This window comes from Periplaneta americana, chromosome 16 (assembly GCF_040183065.1).
Source record: "Periplaneta americana isolate PAMFEO1 chromosome 16, P.americana_PAMFEO1_priV1, whole genome shotgun sequence".
Taxonomy (NCBI): domain Eukaryota; kingdom Metazoa; phylum Arthropoda; class Insecta; order Blattodea; family Blattidae; genus Periplaneta; species Periplaneta americana.
In genome coordinates this window covers 11,719,225-11,745,765 of record NC_091132.1, presented here as the reverse complement: position 1 = coordinate 11,745,765, position 26,541 = coordinate 11,719,225, and the positions used below count along the sequence as shown (strand labels likewise).

At 36.8% G+C, this 26,541-nt stretch overlaps 1 protein-coding gene across 1 annotated transcript; it reads right to left on the bottom strand.

The window, feature by feature from the left end:
* Positions 1-1,256: 1,256 nt before the first annotated feature.
* On the bottom strand, positions 1,257-26,541 carry LOC138716520 (glycosyltransferase 25 family member-like). The gene is made up of 5 exons (XM_069849668.1): positions 26,297-26,541; positions 17,621-17,852; positions 11,323-11,665; positions 9,511-9,630; positions 1,257-1,450 (listed from the first exon to the last, which is right to left on the bottom strand). The coding sequence occupies exons 1-5, from the start codon at positions 26,530-26,532 to the stop codon at positions 1,257-1,259; spliced, it is 1,125 nt and encodes a 374-aa protein (XP_069705769.1). The 5' UTR covers positions 26,533-26,541.

Below are 26,541 nucleotides of genomic sequence, written 5' to 3'. Positions count from 1 at the left end.
AGAGCTCTCTTACATATACCTTGATAAAAACTCTATGGCGAAAACTAAGAAGTCGCTTACATATACCTTCATAGAAACTCTATGGCGTAAACTAAGAACTCGCTTACATATAACTTGATAGAAACTCTATGGCGTAAACTAAGAACTCGCTTACATGTACCTTGATAGAAACTCTATGGCGAAAACTAAGAACTCGCTTACATATACCTTGATAGAAACTCTATGGCGTAAACTAAGAACTCGCTTACATGTACCTTGATAGAAACTCTATGGCGAAAACTAAGAACTCGCTTACATGTACCTTGATAGAAACTCTATGGCGAAAACTAAGAACTCGCTTATATGTACCTTGATAGAAACTCTATGGCGAAAACTAAGAACTCGCTTACATATACCTTGATAGAAACTCTATGGCGAAAACTAAGAACTCGCTTACATATACCTTCATAGAAACTCTATGGCGTAAACTAAGAACTCGCTTACATATACCTTGATAGAAACTCTATGGCGTAAACTAAGAACTCGCTTACATGTACCTTGATAGAAACTCTATGGCGAAAACTAAGAACTCGCTTACATATACCTTGATAGAAACTCTATGGCGAAAACTAAGAGCTCTCTTACATATACCTTGATAGAAACTCTATGGCGAAAACTAAGAGCTCTCTTACATATACCTTGATAGAAACTCTATGGCGAAAACTAAGAACTCGCTTACATATACCTTGATAGAAACTCTATGGCGAAAACTAAGAACTCGCTTACATATACCTTGATAGAAACTCTATGGCGTAAACTAAGAACTCGCTTACATATACCTTGATAGAAACTCTATGGCGTAAACTAAGAACTCGCTTACATATAACTTGATAGAAACTCTATGGCGTAAACTAAGAACTCGCTTACATATACCTTGATAGAAACTCTATGGAGTAAACTAAGAACTCGCTTACACAACATGTTTGGTCAGTCTAGTTGAGACAAGATTGCGTTACAAGCAAAGTGGACAAATATTTCGAAGTAAGCAAGTAGACTACGTAAACGCACGCCAGTTCTGTTTCTTGAAGATATGTAGATCATCAGAATAATGCAGAATGTTTAAAAACTTTCATGAGATATTGCAAGAGACAAAACTTACATATGTTATCAAAAAATATAAAAATACAGCTGAAAACAAATCACAAACCAGTTCTCTACTAATAAGCATTGAGTATTTCTTAAGAAGCAAATCAAATTGTGATAAAATGTGCATGTACTCACAGTCCGTCGACAGCATTCAAAATCGTTGCTCTGATGCCAAGTTCTTTGAAGCAATTCAGCATTCTCTTTCTTCTCTCTGGTCGCCGGAGAAGATTAATCATATAGATACTGTCAAAATCCATTGTGTCTTGTTCTGGATAGCTCACATACTGGGCAAAAAGTTCACTCACTGGCAGAGGACTATTTTCCACTGGTAATAAGAAAAACATAAGTAAAAATACTATCGATAGCAGGACTTCTGATTATCTATTTCACCATTTTCATTTATTAATTGCAGGATGTGACTTATGTTCTGTTACAATTTACATTATTATAAAGATTTCAAACTTAAAGAAAAGAGTAGCACATGTTCAGTAAAGTTTCTATGGCAACTCCTATCGAACAAAACTGACAATACCAACTGAATATGATTTGACTATCGGATTAAAAAAGTTTCTCCTCATTAGGTATAAGTGGTAACTTGGGAAATGACCGTCACATAAAAAAGCAACCTCCCCATTCTTCTCGTATATTTCCTTTGTTCTACTTATATCCCTCTTGTTCTTCTTGTATTCCCATTGTTCTCGTGTTCCCCTTGTTCTCCGTCTATTTCCATGTTTCTCCTGTGTTGCCCTTATTCTCCTTCTACTCCCCTTGTTCTCCTTGTTTTCACTTTCTAGTCCCCTTGTTCTTCTTGTGTTTGCCTCGTTTTCTTTGTCTTTCCCATGTTCTCCGAATGTTCTCCTTGGTTCCCTTTTGTTCTCTTTGCCTTCCCCTTTTCCCCCTAGTAAAACTATGCATCTGTTGTTTTTTTTTTCGTAGACATATTTTCAATTTAAAAAAAAAGGATACATTATAAACCTTGTTTATACACATAATACCAGACTTCATGTTGAATCAATCTTAGATTCCTAAAACTATATTGCTAAACCTTTACACAATAATGCATTTCGATTTCATTGTATAGAGTAGATTTCTTTTTACTCCAATCATTCGAAAGTTATGAGGCAAAACAAATTAGCTTGTAACACTGTGTATAAAATAGAAATTTTAAAATGCTATGATTTTTTCTTTTAACCTGCATTGCTAGTAGGCTGTAATATTTTAATCTTCTTATACAATACAGGGTGTTTCAGAAATACTTTGACAAGCCTTGGGGCATGTTCCTTACACCAAAACAAGAAACAAAGTTCATATAAACATATGTCCGAAAATCCTTAGTTTTTTAGTTACTAATGAAAGAACATAATAAAACATCTGTCAGATATTGTCAGCTTGGTAGCAAGTGTTGCAACTTTAATCAATTCAGAAACTCATAATAAATGTTCAAATGACAAATGACTGTAGTAAACAAGTCTCCTTGGCAACACATAGCCATTTAGGATACAATGGGTGCGTCAGCAGACTTTTATTGATAACATTATTCGATTATCTAACAAAATTAATATTGTTGGTTACAAACTTAAATTAAGTTGTTGGATTGTACCTCGAAAGCGTTCAACGTAAACTTTCATTGTTATGAGTTTCTGAATTGATTAAAGTTGCAACACTTGCTACAAAGCTGACAATATATGACAGATGTTTCATTATGTTCTTTCATTAGTAACTAAAAAACTATGGATTTTCGGACATGCGTTTATATGAACGTTTTTCTTGTTTTGGTGTGAGAAACATGCCTCCAAGGTTTGTCAAAGTATTTCTGAAACACCCTGTATATTTTTTCAAGTAATAAATTTCTGCTCTCTCAAAACTCTCTATTATAATAAAAATTACTGGAAATTGCTGATAGAATCAAATATTTATCTCAAATGTACAAACTACAGAACACTAACTGTTAGAATAGGAAGCTTGTGTATACATCTAATCGAAGAATGATACAGCATACAGCAAAGTACATTAATGTATCCCTAACCAGAAGAGTGATCTATCTAAATACAGCATCAATAAAAATATACTACCAAAGTTAAGACACCAGTAGCACTAATATGGTGGAATTAACCTAACAGTTATAATAATTGCAGCCCAAATTTATATGCAAAATTCAAGTTTCGTATAACATAACGGAATAGGTCCACTGCTGTGGAGTAATGATTAGCACATCTGACCTGAAACGAGCAGGCCCTGGTTTGGAACAAGTTACTTAGTTGAAGTTTTTCCTGGTGTTTTCCCTCAACCCATTGAGAGCAAATGCTGGGTAACTTTCGGCGCTGGACCCTGGACTCATTTCGCTGGCATTATCACTTTCATCTCACTCACACGTTAGATAACCATCGCAGTTAATAAAGCGTCGTAAAATAACCAATTAAAAAAAATGGAATATATGCAAAACTGATACTCTTTAAATACTATGCCTTGTCTCACAATTTTATTTGCCAGAGGTCAGTGAACTGCTTAACAAACTGGCATGCCATTGGGTGAATTGCATAATCAGTGATCACCGAGAATAAATCATATTTTGCAGTGAATGTTACAAATCAGTTTATCAATGTTTAACTGCACACTTCATGCCAATCGTTCTCACAAATAATTTGTCGAAACCTTAACTCATTTGTAGCTATATCATACTAATATTAGTACGAATATGATAAGACTAAAGGTATTTGTACATGGTCAAATTTTCTTCCAATTCAATAGCTCCCTTACAAGAAAACTTGCCAAAGATTGATCAATATTGAAAAAATATTTCCCAAAGACTGTTTTATGCTGCTGAAGATTTGACAAATTTTTAAAACATGATATTACAGTATAAATATGTATATTCTTTGGAGAATAACTAGGCACAGTACAATATTTATATTACTTAACTATACTCAACTCTAAAACGAAGAATATTATGAATGCATATTGGTTTAAAACAAAATATTTACGACTAATATTTGCCAGGTTTATAGGTTAGAATCTTCTTCATTCAAAAAATATACACTCAGGGACAAAAAAAACTGAGCACTTTAATATTTGCTGGTATTTTGCAAAACATTATCTTCTCATACAATATTATGGTAGCCATCTGTTGTTATGGAGACGTGTATACATTGTTGATTGTTTTTTGTTTTATAAACAAGCCATTACAACCAAATATTCCAATTTTGCTTTCGGAGTCTCAGCTATAACAATTTTGTCTCAACCATTTTGTGCTTCATTATCGTTATCATTCGTTATTTTTTTATTTTTACATTTTCTGAGTTTAAATGGGGTTGTAACATTTGTCTTAAAACAAGATGCGACCTGAAGATGTGGCTCGAGCTGTAGCCCTTTACGATGATGGACGCAGTGTATGTTACATTGCAAATGTTATGAATATGGCTAGAAACACAACCCATAATGCCATAAAACGGTATAGAGAGACCCTAGAATATACCAGAAGACCAGGTTCGGGTCGTCCAAGAGCTACAAATCCAAATGAAGACAGGTATATGGTGTTGAGAGTTCTTAGGGAGCGCAACCTGCCAGCTACTAGTGTAGCCCAGCAATTTGTTAACATGCATGGACGCCCAATTTCGGCCAAAACAGTTAGGAGGTTGAAAGCAAGTGGACTGATATCAAGTAGACCTGCAACTGGTCCCAGACTTCTCAGGATGCATCGAGTTGAACGACTGCATTTTGCAAATGATCACAGGGATTGGAGAAATGGACAGTGGAGATGTGTTCTGTTCACCGATGAGTCCCGTTTCAATCTGTGCTCACCTGATGGACGTGAAAGAGTTTGGAGAAGGAGGGGAGAACGATTTTCACAGTGTTGCATTTCCGAAAATGTGCCGTATGGAGGTGGTGGAGTGATGGTTTGGGCAGGAGTGTGTACGGATGCTCGTACAGAGTTGGTTTTTGTTGGAAATGGAAGACTAACAGCTGATAGGTATATAAATGAATGTTTGGCTGATCATATTGTGCATTTGGCCAATTTGTAGGCGATAATTTTGTTTTTAAATGCATGATAATGCACGGCCGCATATTGCTCATGCGGTCGGAGATTATCTCCAAGAAGTGGGAATCCATGTTCTTCCATGGCCAGCAAGGAGTCCAGACATGAACCCAATTGAACACGTGTGGCACATGCTGGGACGGCGTGTTAAGAATAGACGACCGAGACCAGAATCGTTACAAGAGTTGAGGCGAGCACTTGGCGAAGAATGGGAACTTATTCCTCAAGAAGACATTGCTAACCAAATTGAGAGCGTGCCAAGACATATGGATGCAGTTATTCAAGCCAGAGGGAGTAATACCCGTTACTAAAAAGAGTTTTTAATGTTTAAGGCACCATAAAATGAAAAAACAGTTAGACCAAACGATGCCATAGTTATACGCCCTTTGTAATTTGTTGTAAATTTTCTCATCAGAGAATTTTTTTTTTTTTCAAATGTTGTCGTATAAGGTGCTAAATGAAACGTTATTTTGTTTAAATGGGTTTTGTTTCATTTTGAAATAATTGGCAACAAAATACAAGCAAATATAGAAGTGTCCGGTTTTTTTGTCCCTGAGTGTATTATGTATTGGTATTTAACTGGAGGTAACTGCGCTGCTATTTCCTCATAAGCATTATTTTCCTTCATTTTGTTCTGATGTTCCACAGAACCCACGGCACACAGGCATGAGTTTAAGTCATATAATTGAATTAACTAGCAAACAACTTTTCTCGGCCAGGACGCCATGTTATTATTACATTTTTTTGCGTGGTTCTTCGCGGTATAATATTTTCGAATCCCATTGGTCAATTCCTTCAAAGAATTCTCAAGTCTTTGATCAATTAAACCATTCTTTACTTCCAGGACAATAAAAAAAATTTTAAAGTATTGTGAATGATTTGGCAATAAAGCCTGATGGATTGGCAAGTCTTGAAGACTCTTGTGAAGCGTTGAATTTCACGAAAATTTGATTATGGACAAGCAGCCTTACAGCGCAGATTTTAGTAAACATCTGTGCATATTTGCATGATTAGTTTAGCAACAATTTCTGCAAATAAATTCGGGCTCTAATTATAAGTAAATCCTACATTTACTTAGCCTCCTGAGTGCTGAGAGTGTAGTATTATACTCAGGGGCGGCCCGTCCATAAGAGCTGTGGAGCTGCAGCACTCCCTGATTTGACTTACTTACAAATGGCTTTTAAGGAACCCGAAGGTTCATTGCCGCCCTCACATAAGCCCGCCATCGGTCCCTATCCTGTGCAAGATTAAGCCAGTCTCTATCATCATACCCCACCTCCCTCAAATCCATTTTAATATTATCTTCCCATCTACGTCTCGGCCTCCTTAAAGGTCTTTTTCCCTCCGGTCTCCCAACTAACACTCTATATGCATTTCTGGATTCACCCATACGTGCTACATGCCCTGCCCATCTCAAACGTCTGGATTTAATGTTCCTAACTATGTCAGATGAAGAATACAATGCGTGCAGTTCTGTGTTGTGTAACTTTCTGCATTCTCCTGTAACTTCATCCCTCTTAGCCCCAAATATTTTCCTAAGCACCTTATTCTCAAACACCCTTAACCTATGTTCCTCTCTCAGAGTGAGAGTCCAAGTTTCACAGCCATATAGAAGAACCGGTAATATAACTGTTTTATAAATTCTAACTTTCAGATTTTTGGACAGCAGACTGGATGATAAGAGCTTCTCAACCGAATAATAACACGCATTTCCCATATTTATTCTGCGTTTAATTTCCTCCCGAGTGTAATTTATATTTGTTACTGTTGCTCCAAGATATTTGAATTTTTCCACCTCTTCAAAGGATAAATCTCCAATATTTATATTTCCATTTCGTACAATATTCCCGTCACGAGACATAATCATATACTTTGTCTTTTCGGGATTTACTTCCAAACCGATCGCTTTACTTGCTTCAAGTAAAATTTCCGTGTTTTCCCTAACCATTTGTGTATTTTCTCCTAACATATTCACGTCATCTGCATAGACAAGAAGCTGAAGTAGCCCGTTCAATTCCAAACCCTGCCTGTTATCCTGAACATTCCTAATGGCATATTCTAAAGCGAAGTTAAAAAGTAAAGGTGATAGTGCATCTCCCTGCTTTAGCCCGCAGTGAATTGGAAAAACATCAGATAGAAACTGACCTATACGGACTCTGCTGTATGTTTCACTGAGACACATTTTAATTAATCGAACTAGTTTCTTGGGAATACCAAATTCAATAAGAATATCATATAATACTTCCCTCTTAACGGAGTCATATGCCTTTGACAGGAAAATAAAAATAATATTTATTTTAATTTTTAGAAGAATTGTTACAGCTTTTATTGGTAAATTGCTTTATATTTCATCTGGCTGGGAATATGTACTATTATCTTATGCATAATCTTTTTGCGCGTCGACTGTATTGGAATTGACACTGCATTCAAAGTCGTCCTGGGATCTGCAGGATGGGACAGATCATAGAGTGTGTGTCTTGCTAGGTCAGGGGGTAGAGAGGTGAAGGGAAGGAGAGGGAAACTGCCGCAGTTTAAAACCCATATTTCGCTGCAGTGGCTTGCAGAGCCAGGCAACAAGGGAAGATCTTTCCTCCCCTCCCACACTGCTATTGTAACGCTACATCAAATGGATTCTCTATTCCCTTGAAACTTAATGACAAAATTTTTATTTTCTCTTCACATACTTATTGTTGTAGAATCTTATCGAGTTAATATAACGAAATTAATATTCTCTTTTGCCTTATTATTACATATATATCCAGCCTCCAGCAGAATCTAATATTTGCCTTAACTCAAGATGATTGCATGAGTATAATCCTTTTGATATAGCACGTAAAATACGAAAGAGACTTCTTTTCCAGTTTTAGAAAATTGTTCACCATCAGTATATCTGAGTGTTGCTTTGGTGTGACGTTTTAGTACCGTAACTTAACCAGTGCAAAAATGTGCAAGCATGAGTGTGTGTGAATTACAGAATATTAATTTTATTTTTCTCAACTTTACCTTGCGGAGAAAATTGATGTAACAAAGTGAAATTAAAGGGTCGTTCGTTACCCAACTTAAATTTTACTCAAGCTTCATCCAGCCGAAATAGTACATATATGTTAGGAAGTATAACAATGAAATTTACGCTGAGCATTTGTCGTTGCCTCCTCTTCGGTAGTGATGCTGCATTGACTAGGAGTGGTGTGACAGATTTAGGACATTTGCCCCTAAAAATTACAAAGCACGAATCTTCGCAATCTCACCTGAAAAATGTTGTTTCATTGGCTATGTTAGGTAAAACTAATATTGCTGCGCAATTAAGTGAAACGAACAAAACAAACATTCTCAAACATGATCAAGAAGTGAGAAAAAATTCGTGAAATTATTTTTAAAAAATATTGATTGTATCAAATTTTGTGGCCAATATGAACTTCCCCTTAGGGGACATGATCAAAAAACGATTCGAAGGACTCTGGTGTATTTCGTGGGTTGCTACAGTCCGTGAATAATCTAAACCAGCCTCTCAAAAATCATTTGGAACATGCCACTGTTTAAAGGTAATTCTAAGACAATTCAGAATGAACTGGTAGATTGCAAGTTTACTGTCTGCCGATCAGAAATTCAGACTGAAATCGATGGTATTAGTTTTTTTAGCGATTAGCAAACGATGCCACAGACATCTCCCAACTAAGTCAGCAAGTTTTGGTTTTTCGATATGTAGTGCATTTATTTTTGTCCTATACTTATTAGTAATGGTATCAAGAAGTGAAATTTGTATGTACCAAAATCTGCTGCAGCTCTCCCAATCCACAAGTTCTACGAGCCGCCACTGATTATACTATACCATACCTCATACATGATTATGATTTAAGATGTATGTGCAGAGATCCAAAGTATAGTATAACATACCTACATTTGTGCCCTAACTGTAACCTGCAAAATTTTTTCAGCATTTTTCCTCATGTCAATGACTTTTTTTTGAAGTGTAGAATTTTTTTTACTTGGTTATTTAACGACGCTGTATCAACTACGAGGGATTGGTGATAGCGAGATGATATTTGGCGAGATGAGGCCGAGGATTCGCCATAGATTACCTGATGGTTGGAGAAAACCTCGGAAAAACCCCAACCAGGTAATCAGCCCAAGTGGGAATCGAACCCACACCCGAACATAACTCCAGATTGGCAGGCAAGTGTCTTAGCCGACTGAGCTATGCCAGTGGTGAGGTGAAGAATTATATTGAACTTTAAAATAAAACAACAAATGTCTCAGGACTCAGGAGGTTTGGGAGATGCTTAAGGAAAAGCAAAATGTGAGCTGGATAAATACTATATACAGTATAATGAAGGAATAACAATCATACGTACCCAGTACTTCCAATTTCAAATTTGTTAACTGCATAAAGTCAAGTTCTAAGGAATCACTTTGTTCCAGTGGAACCATCACAAAACCGTAAATATGATCATTACAAATGTACAACGGTACACCTGAAACAAGAAGTAGACCTATAGTCATATTACAGTTTAAAAGAGTCATTTGGCAAAATATACATTCTTCACGACTAATTCAATTTTAAAATTATGCAAACTACCCTAAAAGCATAGGCGGAGTTATGGGGGGGGGGGGGGGGCATGGGAGGCACTGCCCCCTCAAACTTGTGTGAACTCTTTTTCTTTTTTCTATTAACATTAGAAAATATTGAATGCAAAAGACTTTTCTTGCTTTTGTTTATGATTAAGTTTCTGTGCTTAAATTGACGAATTAATGTCTTCAGATCATGTGTCTAGACTATAATATTTATTTTAAATTTCTGAATGTGTAAGAATTCCTATACTTCGTTTGAGGAATGAAAGCACTGTAATGTTTCTTTTGCAACAGCCTGTACTCCTGTGTTAGAAGTCTGCAGCGGCCATCTACTGAATTAGGTGTTAGTGAAAAAAAAAAAAAAAAACACAATAGTCCCATGTTAAAGGAATGATAATTTTCAGTAGTTTTCATAAAACAACCATATTCCAAAGATTTTTTTGTGAAAACAGCCATTTTCCAGGAAGATGATAAGATGGTAGCATTTACAAATAATATCGCATTCATAAACAAAAGCAAAAAAAGTCTTTTGAATTCAATATTTTATTATGTTAACAGAGTTCAGACAAATTTGGGGGGGGGGGGGCAGTGCTCCCACATACCCTCCCATAACTCTGCCTATGGTTATGCCCTATTATAATTTGTAGTAGACCTACAGTTGAAGCCCTATATAACTCAGTCCGAAACATCGTGGATATGGATATAACAGTATAAGAAACATGCACTTTATATAGGCTACTATTCATGGTTTGAAACTTACGTGGATATTTGAAAGTTAAAGTCGGGTTTATGTAAAACAAAGAGGAAGTAGTTCTACGTAGTGGCCCCTGAAATTCACTTCTATTCATTGTTTACTAGACAGGGCAACAACCAAGTTGTCAGTTTTGTGCAAATATATTTGAAACTGAAAGTAGGTGCTCCAAACTACATCATTTTTAACATAAAAAATTAATCGGCCACTGGTAGCTTTGAACAATAATGATAGTATGATACAAGAACTGACATTCTTCAAAAGCATGTGATAATGAACTTGTAAAATGTATATGTGGCAATACAGACCACGTGGGTGGGTGCAGTGTTTTCGATTTCCTCAGATTATTTACCATTCCCATTTCCGTAAAACGGTTCCGGTTATGAGTTCGTAGCTACTCTCTTCCAACACGTGTGATGCTGTAGTGTGCTCGAAAAATTCTACGAGTTTGTGAATTTCCTTGTAATTGTTAATTTGCGCAATTATTCAACAATGAATGGAAGTGAAAACATAATATATTTTGGACAATTTAGGAAACTCAGTTTACAAGAACAGATTATTGCTATACAGAAGCGAAGGCCAACCCCAACACTACCTGGTCTTACATGTATGCATGTAGGCTGTTAACTTCTTTCCTCCTCTTAAGAAATATGCAGCAGCCGCCACTGCATCAATGGTTGTTACACATTGAAATTGGTTTGTCAATGTGATATTTAAAAGTGAGATATTTAACTAATATTGAAAGCCTAAGGGAGTATGTTTATAGAAACGATTAAGAAACACGGCTCTATACAATATGAAAGTAAAACACTCTCAAAGTGTGATAAACAACGTGCATACATACCAGACTTATTAGCAGCAAGTGCAAATGTGATAATATCATCATGTGGTCCCTTATAATCAGGCACTTTACTAGATAAAAAGGTAAGGCCATTGGAAGAGGCTCGGCGGAGATCAATGAGTACTGAAGAATGAACCATGGGCACGTGAAAACACCCAACACGCTCACGCTGCAATATGGGCTTGTAGTCCTCGGTTCGGAGGTAGTAGTATTCTTCTGTCATCCCACACCAGAAGTTAGAATACAATCCATCTGACTTGAGCATTGGTGCTGCCACTGTGTGGCCTTTAGAAATGAGCAACCTCAGAATCTTGGGATTTGTTATGAAGACATCACAGTCAAGGAACTGAAACACAATGAAACAATCAAAAGAGGCAAGGTATACAAGTCTTAGATAATTATTACACTTCCCAAATACTTGCAATGCAAATTATGTTATTAAAGTATTTCTATTTTGTACTGTATACAATATTAATTTCCTGATTACGATTCACTTCATAACACTTGCAATATAACATTTACTTACTTACGTAATGATTCATTCATGTATGTATGTACAATATGTATATATCCATTCATTCATTTATTAATGTATTTTTTTATGTATTAATTTACTTAACCATTCATTCCCTCAGTCATTAACTTATTTAATTCATTCATTCACTCACTGACTCATTTACTCACTCATTCATCCAATGACTCACTTATTCATCCACTCATTAATTAGCTCATTTATTCATCCATTCATTTATTCACTTATTTATTCAAGCATTTACTCGTATTTATAAGTTTATTCACTCGCTCATTTATCAATTCATTCATCTACTCATTAATTCATCCATTCATTCATCTGTTTGTCTGTCTGCAGGTCGGTCAGTCAGTCCATCCATTTGTCTGTCAGTCCGTCTGTGCATCCATTCATTCATCCATTTATTTTATTCATTCATTTAGCAGGCTGTAAAATATTTTCATATCTTTCTGTGCCTGCTTTAATATCAATTTATCTCCATTCTCCAGACTACAGTTGTTTCTGTCCTGCCAGTCTTCCTCTGTCAGTTTCTTTTTCTCTCATCAGTTCACAGGTTCTTGTTTCAAAGCACGTTTAGACCTGTCTAATTTCTTTCTTCTTGGTTGATACGAGGTCATAAATAATATAAGTTATGTTTTATATTCTATATTAACATTCCATGAACATAAAAAATGCAATATTGTCATATTAAAAAGGTAAAACAATTAAACAAATGAAGGAGAAATCATTTATTTGATACTTGCCATACATTCAAAATTACATTTGGTCTAACTTAATCTAACAGACGACATATTAAACACAGTTTGCTGCCTTGTATCGTAATGAAGAATCTCTTTCCTGTAAATATACTCAATATTCATTAATATCTACGGCATCATACCAGAAGGACGTATGATCTCTCATGAATAACAATAATTTCAAATGTACAGTATAAACAAACTTCTCTCTCATAAATAATGGACGACAATGTTCGTCAATACGAGAGTTTGTCATTATTCTAATGGCCTTCTTCTTTCTTCTTCTTCTTCTTCTTCTTCAATTCAAGGAGTAGGGATACGCCTGTTATGGATTCATCACTGTGTATCTGTCTAATGCTTCCTAGGTCTTTCCGGATGTCTTCTCCCTTTAGGTCTACAGGACATCATTCTTCTAGTGATCCTTTCTGGTACCATTCTATTAACATGTTCTGCCCACTAATTCCTATAATTTGTGATTTTTTCTGCTAGGAAAACATCTTCATTTCTCTTATTTAATAATTTCTAATTTTATCCAATATAGTGCATCTCTTGACTGACCTTAGGAGTAAAAAATGAAGACCTCAGCGATGTACAGACAGTGAAAGGGGTACCCCTTTATGTGAGGTTACACATAACAGCAAGTCGGGAGACCGGAATGTGGGAGCCCACTGTGCTTACATAGGACTATCAAGCGAGATATATCTTACTAAAAAGCTTCAAGTGAATATACTGGATGGCCTTGTTTTGCAATATAAATACTTTGTTTACATGTGTAGGACCTACATAATGTTATGGCAGCTGCCTACACACAACTCCCAAACTGTTCGGAGGACTAAACATGCTGTCTGTTAGCAGGACCATATGACCTATGCTAAAAGCCAGGTTATGAACCGACTAAACCGGAAGTAACGTTCTGTTGCTCTCTTTCTGAGCTCTGTTGCCACATAGTGGCGCGAGGTTCAAAGCATGTTCAGCGTTTGTCACCGATATGTTTAAAATAACTACTGTATATAGTTCTCGATAACACTATCAACAATATTAGTAATTAAAATTACTGTTTTAAGAAAGCGCGAGCTAATGACGCTGGTACGAAATGCGACTCGTAATGCACGTGGTACTGCAAATGAACTGGGAAGTTTGTTTACACTGTCTCCGTGATTCCGTTGCAAGATTTTCGTTAGCAGACGACATTTTCACGTGAGGTCCAATGAAAAACTGCGTTTCCTCCCCCCCCCCGCCCCGCCATACTCAACGTGTCATCGCTGCACAAGCTACTCCTCTAACCTGCACTTTCCTCTCGCCCTGCTAACTACTTCCTGTTTAGTCAGTTCATAACCTGGCTTTTAGTATAGCTGGGAGGATTGCCAGACAACTCCACCGACCATATCCCCTCTTCACCACTTAGGGAACATTTATGGATGCTGTCGGCCTCGGTAGCGTAGTCGGTATAGCGCTGGCCTTCTGTGCTCGAGGTTGTGGGTTCGATCACGGCCCAGGTCGATGACATTTAAGGTTGAACTCGCATGGCCGACAACTTTGCGATTATTTTGCAGTTTGTGTGTGGTTGTGCTGTCGGCGGAACCGACCACAGGCGGGCTTCTTTTTTGTCGTCGCTTGAAGTCCATATCAATCACAGACAACCACACTGCAAGATTGCTATTTGCCAAGAAAGCATCTATCATTTCCAAGGATACGGTGTCGATGGCGAGTGGTTGGCATGTGGTCGGCATGTTGCATGTTCGACCACCGACAGCGACAATTCTGCAGTTGTGCTGTGGGTGATACCAACGTCTCACGACCACAGACAACGACAATGACTTCAGTTTGTGGTCCGTGTGAGTTAGCATCATGTATTTCCACATAATTCAATACTAATTCCTGACCACCCACAGCATAATCACACATAACTGCAAAATAATCGCAAAGATGTCAACTGTATGAGTTGAGCCTTAGTGTGCTTAAATGCGACAGGCTTATATCAGTAGATTTCAGTAGCGGCTGGTGGTCAAAATAATGAGTGTGCTGCAATCTCTATATTGGCCTACTGTATACACTTATAAGCATTTATCTTAATTTGAGACTCGCCTAGTGACGAAATATGGAGTTCCTTCCTACTGTAGAACTTGTCAATTACCCTGGTGTTAAACGTTAAATCCCTCCATCCTGGACATCATACTCTTTTCTATTGACAGTATTGCAAGAGCAGTGAGGTGATCCTGGGACATAGTGTTCCTTAAAAACGTTTTTATGCGTTTCAAGCAAGAAAAGCATCTTTCTGGCTCAGCAGTGGTGATTGGTGTTGTAACCAAAATATTTAACAACTTCATTACTTCACAGAATGGATTCTGTGAATTGTTGGAGACTATGTTTTGTAACAATTGAACAGCCATCTATATTTCGGAAGTCGGATCTTCCGTATAGAACTCCAAGTTGTGTCTTTAACATTCTTTTGTTCAGTACAGTATAGCTGTTGACAGCAACTTCAAGTTCGCGTTCTGGAAAATTATGCAAAAAATTGTCAAAAAATTCGCTGTTTAACAATTTTGTTGCGTCTAGGTAGCTTAAAGATTGGAAACGATGAGTAGTTTCCTGAATTATACGGTTACATACTTCCTTGGCATCAATTTTCTGGGATTCAATTTTCCGTCGCTTGCTGATTGATTCAGGAGGAACCTCAAAAAACTGGTAGATGGCAGCAGCAGTCGAACATTTGAATTACCAAATACATTGTACATAGTTCCGAGTTCCTCCACAAACAAGCATTCTTTCCTTACGCTTTACTTTTGCAATCTCCAAGCTGTGCTGTGCTGAAGCTGACTACAGCACTTCCCCGCGTAAAAATAGCCAATCAGAGCAGTTGTTTCAGCTTCGCACATGCGCATTAACTGTCTACATTCTCATGTAAGTTTTGAGTAGCACAACGAACCCCCTGAGACACCAAAGAGCGAAGACTAAACACTCTATAACGCGTCATGAACATAACAACGGGAAATTGTCAAATGGCAGATCAGATACTTTGGTATTGCAAACACTTTATTTGAGCAAAAATTATCATTGTGCTGTAGCACTGTAGCACATAAGGACGGGCTGCCCCTGGTAGATTTACTGGCATGTAAAAGAACTGTGGGGCAAAAATGATGTTTCCGTTAGTGATGGGTTTCGCTGACTTTCAGCCCTGCGTTTCACTCGAGCGACTATTCCTTGACGCGATTCTCGGCCGGGTCTGCGATATGCGTATAATTACCTTCTTTAAAGATTTGTATGCCATTCTCCACATTCCTGTTTGTGCAACATCTTGCATTACACACATCTCTCTTTCATTTCTCCAGTATCTCTTTTGCCCATTACTGCTGTATGAATGATGATGATAACAAAAACTTTTATACAATAGCAAAGGTTTTCCTTTTTTAGGCTGGATCAATTTTGCTTCATCCATGGTTATGGCTCAATGTACTCTGCAGAGGAAAGAGGGTAGCTGTTTCCATAGTTTCGATGAACAATGAAACAGGAAGCTAAGAATACTGTTGATGTAATATTAAATGTGTGTGTGTATCTAATGCTCTGGATTTAACAATGAAGTCATCATCCTTCTTGCTTCCCAATATTTTGATGGAAGGTCCACAAATGTCCTAAGAGTTTCACAATTAGCCAGGTGCTCCATCTCCATGTCCTCTTCTCTGGTGCACAGTAAGCATTTAGGTGAATTCAGTACTCCAATACGATAGAGGTGTTTACTGAGGCAGTAATGGGCAAAAGAGATACTGGAGAAATGAAAGAGAGATGTGTGTAATGCAAGATGTTGCACAAACAGGAATGTGGAGACCAGTAATCAATCTAAACATTGCCACGGCAGATTTTCGAGGCAGATCAGGAATTAGTTTTGGATCTTTGAATGATTCTTTCCATTTTGAATTTTGATGTTTTGCCTGTTCGCTGTAACTTATTCTTTTTATGACTCGCTTTATTGTTTCATATGGGAACTTGAAATTTGTTTTTAAGTTGATATAAGTTCCTTTCTTTGCTAACATATCTGCTTTCTCCTTACCGTTCAGTCCGCAGTGGGCCGGGATCCATTGGAAGACCACTTTTTTATTTAGCATTTGAATTTGTTTTACCATGCAATGAATTTCTTTTACTTTTTCCATTTTAGGGGATGTAGTTGAGCTGATGGACTGGATGCAGCTTTGGAGTCAGACAGGATGACTATGTTTTTGCACTGGTTTAGCCAAACAAATACAGTTTGAAGTGATGTATAAATGGCTTCAACTTCGCCATCAAAATTTGTTGTGTACTTGCCAACATTTTTATAAAGAGAAAAGTATTGGCAAGTAGCTCCTGCTCCAGCTCCTTCATTTTGATCCATGACAAGTGGACATTAAAAAGTGGACATAAATGAAAGTGGACTTAAATAAAAACGCACATAAATAAAAGTGGACTTAAAGAAAATTGGACATAAATGAAAGTGGACATAACAGTCATGGACCCAAAAAAAATGGTCGCACATAAAATGTGCACATAAATGAAAATGGACAAAAATATTAGAGGACATAAGTCACATGGACATGCTTTCAATGGACTTAACGTCTTGGAAGCCCGGATGGCCTTGTTTTGTAATATAAATACTTTGTTTACATGTGTAGGACCTAGATAATGTTATGGCAGTTACTTACACACAACCCTCAAATTGTTTGGAGGACCAAACATGCAGTTTGTTAGCAAGACCATATGACCTAGCTGGGAAAATTATCAGGCAACTCTGCCGACCACATCAACTCTTCACCACTTACAAAACATTTATGCATGCCATGGCAGGTCAGAATGTTGAAATGGACTTTTCTCCATTTTGATAGTACAGTTTTACCGCTGTGACTCGGTCCCCAGAGCCTCGTTTGCTAAGAACAGGTTGCACCACGGGAAGGTGAGGGTGGGAATTGAGTAGGAGAGGTTATGGAATGCACTTCACTACTCCTTGCAACCCACTTCAAGATAAGTAAACAATTGGCAATAACAAAAGGTAAGAACTCCGAACACTCACCCATAAATAATCAGCCCACAACTGTCTGGCAGCGACCAAAGCCTCTTCCCGCAACTGAATAACATGTGTGAAACGTAATGAAGACCAATGTGCTGGACCCTTTTGATCAGACAGTCGTTCAGGAGGCGACGAGAGCAGTTCTGAGTTTATTGAGTGATATTGTCCCTCAACAGATGAGAGCCAAATCTTTAATATTTCTAGAGTATTATCTTCATTATGATCACTACGAACCCTGTAAAAACATAAAGGATATAAACTATGATAAGCTAGTGACGTCAGGTGAAGGCAATCAGTGTGTGACAATGAAGAATAAGGATGCGTGCGTGATAGTGAGTGAAGTGCAAACTCAGCAAAGTCAACGGGAACAGCTGTTGGGGGCAATACCGAAAAGAGTGAAAGAACTAACAAGGGAAGGGTTTCGGCTCAAACAGGAATTTCGTATCCAAAATTTGTATACAGGCTCGTCTTTACATCTCTGTAAAGCTCCCAAAAGCATTCGTTTGTGTAATGTGTGGTTTGTCTGTTAGAGCACTGTACAAGTTGAGGGGTGGGGAGAACACTGCACAAGTTAAGGGGGTGGGGGATCTTACCCGTAAGCCTAGCCTAGCCTAGAAGCTAGTGCGAGTGGTAAAATGTCTAGAGCCCATTTAAGAACATTTTTCTCCAACATTCTGTCTGAAAATATTGCAGTTAATCAAAAATGTACACTGTTGTGTGAGTCATTGAATGTGCACAAGGACACGACCTTAAGAAATAAATTATTCCAAGGCTAAGACATGGAATGTATGATCATTCCACCTAAAAAAAACTAAATATATCCAGCCTCTGAATATCTATTTCCTCAGACAATACAAAATATATGCTCAGAGGATAACAGATTGCATAAGGACTCTTGCTGAGAATCTAGAACTTAACTTGGGAAATCGAGTGTTTGTAATGAAAATGCACTCTGTTATTCATAACCTGTTGTCTGCTCCAGTATACTGCCCTATGCTTCAGTGTTCCTGGCAGTCAGCTGGTTACGTGAATCCTGAACAAGTCTCGGACTTCAAAAATGTAATTCAGGTGGCATTTGATTTTTCAGCACTGGAGTGTGGTTCAGAAGATTATTCAGGTGTTGCTTCTGCGTGTTGTGCTTATTACTGTGCTCCATGCTGTTTCATGCATTTTATAGAGAATCCTCATGTACATTTTTAAAGAAGTGTATTGACCAATACCAACCAAACGGAGAGTTACACAAATGAATGCTTTTACGGTCTTCATCACCATTGTGAGGTAAGCCTATGTACAAATTTTTAACCAAAAATTCCTGTTCGAGCCGAAACCCTTCCCTTGTAAGAAAGAAAAAGGAGCCGGGGAGGGGAACTGGTAAGAAGGAGAAGATAAGAGTGTTAAAAAATAAGAAATATTACGACTTACGGAATTGGTGTGAAGGGTTCAAGTGAAACAGGGAAGGGTCAAGGTAAACGGGAAAGGAGTGAGGGTGTTAGAAGGTTGGCCAAGAAGGTTAGTTACCTACATGAAGAAGTGTGGTGTGTGTGAAATGTTACATACGTTCTGGAAACAAGAGTAAATAATGGAGTAGAATTGAGAATGGACCAAAAACAATAATAGTGTGTAGAATTTGTTGTGATTTTTACTTGGTTATTTAAAGACGCTGTATCAACTACGAGGTTATTTAGCATCGATGGGATTGGTGATAAGCGAGATGAGGCTGAGGATTCGCTATAGATTACCTGACATTTGCCTTATGGTTGGGGAAAAACCTCGGAAAAAACCCAACTAGGTAATCAGCCCAAGCGGAACTGGAACCCGCACCCGAATGCAACTTCGAATCGACAGGCAAGCGCCTTAGCCGACTGAGTTAATCCAGTGGCTCTTGTCGTGGTGATTGTTATTATTATGCAGTGGCGGTGCGTCAATAAGAGCACAAGAGCACGTGAACACCTTGTTTCCATTAATGCACGACTAGTTTTATTATTTAATACCGTATTGACGTAGTGGGGATGTATAATATCACGATCGAGTATTTTAAACTTCCCGCATCTTGCATAAACTTCTTATGTAAACTTGACAACATCTGTTCACGTACAAGCCGTGCTCTTTTCAAGAAGGTTACAGGAATTTCACGCATGCGCGGGAGAAAATTGTCTTTCGCTGGCCGCTTATGACTCGTCAAGAGCACAAAGCGTTAAGTGAACAGTGAATCTATCCTACAGATGTCAGGTGCATCGATCCCTATCATTCACGTGCTATATCTCGAGGAGGAAATTTAATAGCCTATAGGTGTCAGCATCTCACTGTCAGAACGTTTACTTCATGTGGGTGTGTGTACAGTGCTGCTACGAGAGTGTAGTTTGTGAATTACTACACTATAGCATAGTTTGGCTTTCAAACACGTGCTGGCTGAATGTGATGGTGGTATGAATTTAAATATCTGTATGGTGGTGTATATTATTTAAGAATAATATTTACTGGCATGTATTTATAGAAATCAATCTATACAAATGGGATTACAGTACTGGTATAGGCTACAGTGTATCAGTGTGTTGTGAATCAAAATATATTACTGAACACACGCATTTGTAAATAACGGCACTGTGGTATGTATTAATTTTTAACAAACGTGAACAATTAACTCTGTTCAAGTAATTTTGAATAGTAAAGAACTGGGTAAAATGGCTTACCAGGAAAAATTGGAAATAAAAAGACTGGGTTTCATTATTGTTATTATTATTATTATTATTATTATTATTATTATTATTATTATTACTTACTTACTTAAAAATGGCTTTTAAGGAACCCGAAGGTTCATTGCCGCCCTCACATAAGCCCGCCATTGGTCCCTATCCTGTGCAAGATTAATCCAGTCTCTATCATCATATCCCACCTCCCTCAAATCCATTTTAATATTATCCTCCCATCTACGTCTCGGCCTCCCTAAAGGTCTTTTTCCCTCCGGTCTCCCAACTAACACTCTATATGCATTTCTGGATTCGCCCATACGTGCTACATGCCCTGCCCATCTCAAACGTCTGGATTTAATGTTCCTAATTATGTCAGGTGAAGAATACAATGCGTGCAGTTCTGTGTTGTGTAACTTTCTCCATTCTCCTGTAACTTCATCCCGCTTAGCCCCAAATATTTTCCTAAGCACCTTATTCTCAAACACCCTTAACCTATGTTTCTCTCTCAGAGTGAGAGTCCAAGTTTCACAACCATTATTATTATTATTATTATTATTATTATTATTATTATTATTATTATTACATGTTGTTTTGAATTTATATACGGTTTTTTCGCTAGTGAAATATTGGAATCATGACATTTCATATTAGGCTAAAAGTACGATTTCTAACTCTCTTCGATTTTTAAACACAAAATTGTGAACACACGCAATATTTTATCACGAGCCGCCATTGTTATTATGTATAGGGTAGGACAGTAATCTACTCTGGTGTAAAGGGGGAATAGTTAGTCAGATATTAGATGAATTTGGAGAATGGTCGTTAGAATAGGTAGGGTGGAAATGTGGTAGGATGGGGGGTTGAGGAGAATATTATATGAGGATGAATAATGGGTTCAAGCTGGGGGCAGGATTATAATTTTGAGAACTGGTTAGTGTAGTAAAGAATTCTGTAAATAATGATGATGAGTCCCTGAATACAAAATGTGGAGGGCCATCACCACTTAAAAAAAATAAATCATATCATCATCATCATCATCATCATCATCATCATCATCATCATAAAGTACGATAAATCAATCATGTATTGTACAAAAATTTTTTGATCCATGAGTATCACATTATTTATGTACTAATTTCATAAAAATATGCACAATATAAATAATTTAACGAAATCATTTTTGTTTAATGTGCTATAGATACCTCCGTTGTCCACACCTGTGGAGTAACAGCACGTCTGGCTGTGAAACCAGGTGGCCCGGATTCGATTCCCAGTTGGGGCAAGTTACCTGGTTGAGTTTCTTTCCGGGGTTTTCTCTCAACCCAATATGAGCAAATGCTGGGTAACTATCGGTGCTGGACCCCAGACTCATTTCACCAGCATTATCACCTTCAACTCATTCAGATGCTAAATAACCTAAGATGTTGATAAAGCGTCGTAAAATAACCTACTAAAATAAAAAGTAAAATATCTCTGTTACACAGATAGATAGTGCATGCAACATTATTAATTTACTTGTTAACTTCATATTTATAAATCCATGGTGCTACACCCCATGAAGGGCCTAGACCGACCTGTCGGCTGCTGGCCTCACGCCCACATGCCGAAGCAGAGGTGGACGATCATCCAACCAGAATGGAGGTATCATGTGGTTAGCACGATGAGCCCCCAGCCATTATAGCTGGTTTGCGTTACCGGATTTTGCTACCTATCATAGCTCCCCAAGTGCATCATGATGCTGGGTGGGCACTGGTCCCCTACACTGGCCCAAATTTCATAAGAAAATTTCTTCCCCCGTGAGGATTTGAACCAGCGCGCATTCCGTAACGCGAGTCCCAGGCAGGATGCCTTAGACAGCGACGCCACAGCACGGGACACTTCATATTTATATGTTTTATAATTTACAGATATACAATATCATATGTCTTGGATTGGACACAGTGTGTACACAGAATTTTGTCAAAGGGGGGGGGGGTGTCATTAAAATTGTTTACAATTTACATGTCTGCATTTTAAATGTTGTGTATTATTATTATTATTATTATTATTATTATTATTATTATTATTATTATTATTATTATTATATTATTATCGTTTATTATTATTATTATTATTATTATTATTATTATTATTATTACTGTTATTATTATTGTCGGACGGTCATGATGCGGCTACGAAGAAACGTTTGCCAATGTGAAATTTTCACCAAACTCACGAGAATCATTACACGACTTTTTGCTAAAAAATTGTAGAATTGAGCTTTGTGCTTGCTTAGACATATCAAAGAACCCCGAACGAAAATGTGAAGTTTATATTAAAAATATCAATTGTCACATCCACAAACCTTAAACAAACATATCACAATAAAGTCAGAACTCTAACAAATGGGTGAATGCCACTCTTAAAATAAGTTTAAAATCGACAATGCACAATATTTAACATCTGCAGTACAGAACTGTCAAAACAACCTTTTCAATATGTTTCACAATAAATTAAATTTCATATTGTGTCGGCTTCATTTTATTATAAGGTCGTTATGAGGCAGTAGGTGTCTCTAATAAAGATAGCATTATTATAATTTGAACGTGCACAGCACCAAGTACAGGTATTATATTGAAGGAGGGGTAGGAGGACTGTGCCTTATGTCGATGTAGACTGTGTTACTCTGACAGTGAAAAATTACAGAAGGGAAAACGATTATGAAAAGAAAAAAAGTACATCTAAATATATAGGCCTACTTTTTTTCAAAAAGTTTAAGAGAGGGGTTCAAACCCGATAAAGCCCCCCTTGTGTGTGCCCCTAATTGGACATAAAATTGACTAGATACTTAAATCTTTCTTGCACAACATTCAGTACACCCTCCAGGAGATGTAATTGATTGTCTTTAAGATTAGCCATTTTATACAATAATTATTAGTAACAGTATTTTGTCATCATCGTATCATCAATGCTTTATTGGTCTCTCTGTTAAACTTCTAGACCAGTTGAAAATAATAGTTTTATATAAAAATTAAGAAATTAGTTTTCTTATTCACAGGCGTTTCGTAGCCAAACAGGGGACTTTCCAGATCTATGTGACATTTTTCCATTTTTTTTTTTTTAATTTTCTATGAGTTTTCCTCTAATTTTGAACTAGGCTATGTAACCAAGACAAGCAACTAATATAAAACATTGTTTACTTAATTAAATAGCTAAAACAACAAGAAACTGACAAGGACCACAGATCTACAAAATGAAGCTAGCTTAAAACTTATTACTGCAATATGTTATATAATGAAATATCATTACAAATAATTTATCAGCATATCAATAACAACCTCATAAAATTACTTACAAAAACACTCCCAAAAATAATATACACTTATGAAAAAAAAAATAAATAAATAAAAAATTATTGGATTAACAATATTTTCACCGTTACAATTACACTAAATATAAACATTTACATAGAGATAAAAAAAAATTTTACAGGAGAAAAAGTTCGTCCAAAGGGCTGGACTCTGGAAGAGTACCCAAAACGCTCATTGCATTTCCGCTTTGAATAGCAATACTTAAGCGTTGACGCAAATAAGTAGTGCAACGGCGATCACCAGTAATGGAGATCAAAATTTAGCGTCATGACTCCAAGGACCTCCTACTGAAATTCACATAAGCATGAGGCATAGCAAATTTATAGTGACAAGTTAATTATCTCAATTAAAAACAAAGGATTCAAGATCAAATCTTTATTTAGGTTAGGTTTCATTTTTTCAGGTTAGTTTTAGTGTGTTTAGATTATTCATGGTACATTTAGTTTATGGTATTCCCAGGTTACATTTAGTAACTTCAAGTTATTTTTAGTTAGTTTAGGTTAGGTTTGGTTTCTTCATATAGGTTTGTTTCTGCAGCGAGTTTGTGATGGTTTCACAACAGTTTGAAAACTGTTCCAACATCAGCAATGATAAGTGTGAAATTAATTTCAAACCATCTCTACTCAAATGTTCATGCACTGTAAAATAATTTACCAATCTCGTATTTGAAGACGTAATTAAATTTTACAGTATATTGTAATAACCAAATGTAGATTAGTATGGAAACATAAAACATTAATGCAAAAAGTACGTGTGTGCCAGTTCAGTGGATAAAAGTAAAGCGTAACTATCTTAATGTGCATGCGTCAATGTGATTTGAGATTGGTTTGTGCTTGATCTGCAATTTTTTCTAACTGTCAGGAAATGAACTGCATGAACAGTAAAGCTGATGTGCACAAGCTCATGACGGTTGGAAACTGCTGCAGAAACCAACCTATCGTTTAGTTCTTTTTGGTTATTTTTGTTTATATTAGATTAGGTCTGATTTCCTATAGTTAGTTTTACTTTCTTTGCAATATTTTCAGTTTTATCCCGCTACCATATCAAACTCACTTTATACTAATTTCAGTTTATACTCCTCCCAAAACTTTTTAATTGGTTATTTTATGACGCTTTTTCAACTACTATAGTTACCTTGTATAGACCATTATCTCATGAAACTTTTCTGCATGTCAGGAGAGAAGAAAGTGACGTGAGAACCTTACCTTCCTCCCTACGCTTCTACTTGTAGCCAGCGAGCTCATTTACCCGCACCATAAGGTTTTTACTATATGCTACAGTGCACACAAGCATTTGGATTCACGAGATAACGAATGATATATAACAAATACAAAATATTGAATTTATTTATTACAAACATAAGGAAATGTAATAAGAGGGGGATCTCTTCTTTTTCCTGTCTACAAAATATGCCGAAAAATACTTCAATATCAGTTTTTTTAATTGGTAATTTTACAATGCTTTATCAACTGTGATGGTTATCTAGCGTCTGAGTGAGATGAAGAGATAATTCCAGTGAAATGAGTCCAGGATCCAGAGCCGAAAGTTACCCAGCATTTGCTCTTAATGGGTTGGGGGAAAGCTCCAAAAATCCTCAACCAGGACAGGTCCTGCACCCTTATTTCCTAACCCAGTCGCCTCTTTGCAAAACCAATCCCATTGTTATCATTGTTGTGCATTTCATACCGGCCATTTAACATGGAATTTGACATTGTGTAAAACTTGTGCATAATAAGGAAATAGGTCGATTTTGTATCAGGCTGTAGTTAAATATTATTCCACGGTCATCAAATAAACGTATAATCTAAGTACATCAATAAACGAAAAATAATAATAATAAAATGTTAACGATAGTAGTTCTAAAATGACAGACGCATAACAAGTTATACTGCACGATATTTCTTTACAATTGCGTTACTAAACAGAGGAAGGGTGTATTTACATACTTGGCTTCTAATCGAGTCATATGTATGATAAACAAAAGACAAATTGAGTGGCGACGCCAATTTCGCACCAGAATAAAGGTGGAAAATTGTTATGAAAGTGATGGCAGGCAGAGAGGCGGGACAGCATGCCTTGCATGTAAGCTTCTTGGTAGGTAGCCCCTACACAGACAGACAGAAAGCGAGTATTCATAAAGCAGAGAATCGGTGACAGGTTAGGTTTGGTTAGTTCAGGCTTTTGGTATGCCTTGCATATAGCCTACGCATTTTGGTCGATACGTGGGTATGAATAGATTGGCCTATCCTTCTTTGGTAACGCAATTGTAAAGAATTATTAATGTAAAATTTCTTCTGCGATAACTTGATAACAATGACGTAGAATTATTAAGGAGCGAAGCTTTAATTTGATACCAAATAGATTTCGTTAATTACGTCTTTTGATTGTATTTTTGTTCAAAATTAAAGCTACAAGTTATTCAGGTAACAAAACTGCTATATTTGTATTCTCCACAAAAACTCGCCCACTTTAATGTGGAATTAAGCATAGTAATGTATATTTTACATCACCACTTCAGAACGCGGTACCCACGTCAAAACGTTTCAAAAGTATTACTTCTTGGAATCATAATATGTAATATCATTCAATGGTTATGTTATTAAGTAACGATCTAAAATTAAACAGAAAACATAACTTACCATAAAGAAATCCTGTCTTTTGGGTAGTCTAACCTCTCAAGTAACGTCAAAAAATATGGTAGCGTATGAGCTTTATTTCTTACTAGCAATGCAATGACAACAGTAGACGCCCTATTTACTTTCTCGCTTTCATCACAATGTGTTGTCTTACAAATAAACATAAATAGTACCAAAGTATACAACCATTTCATCAAAATAAAATTATTTATTCCCTGTACACGTTTCATTGCCGCCATTGTGTTTAC

Coding starts and splice junctions, on each gene's coding strand:
- LOC138716520 (XM_069849668.1), bottom strand. CDS start 26,532: ATGGCGGCAATGAAACGTGTACAGGGAATAAATAATTTTATTTTGATG. Junction 11,666..17,620: donor TGTGGGCTGATTATTTATGG/GTGAGTGTTCGG, acceptor ATTGTGTTTCAG/TTCCTTGACTGTGATGTCTT. Junction 1,451..9,510: donor TTTGAAATTGGAAGTACTGG/GTACGTATGATT, acceptor TCTTATTACCAG/TGGAAAATAGTCCTCTGCCA.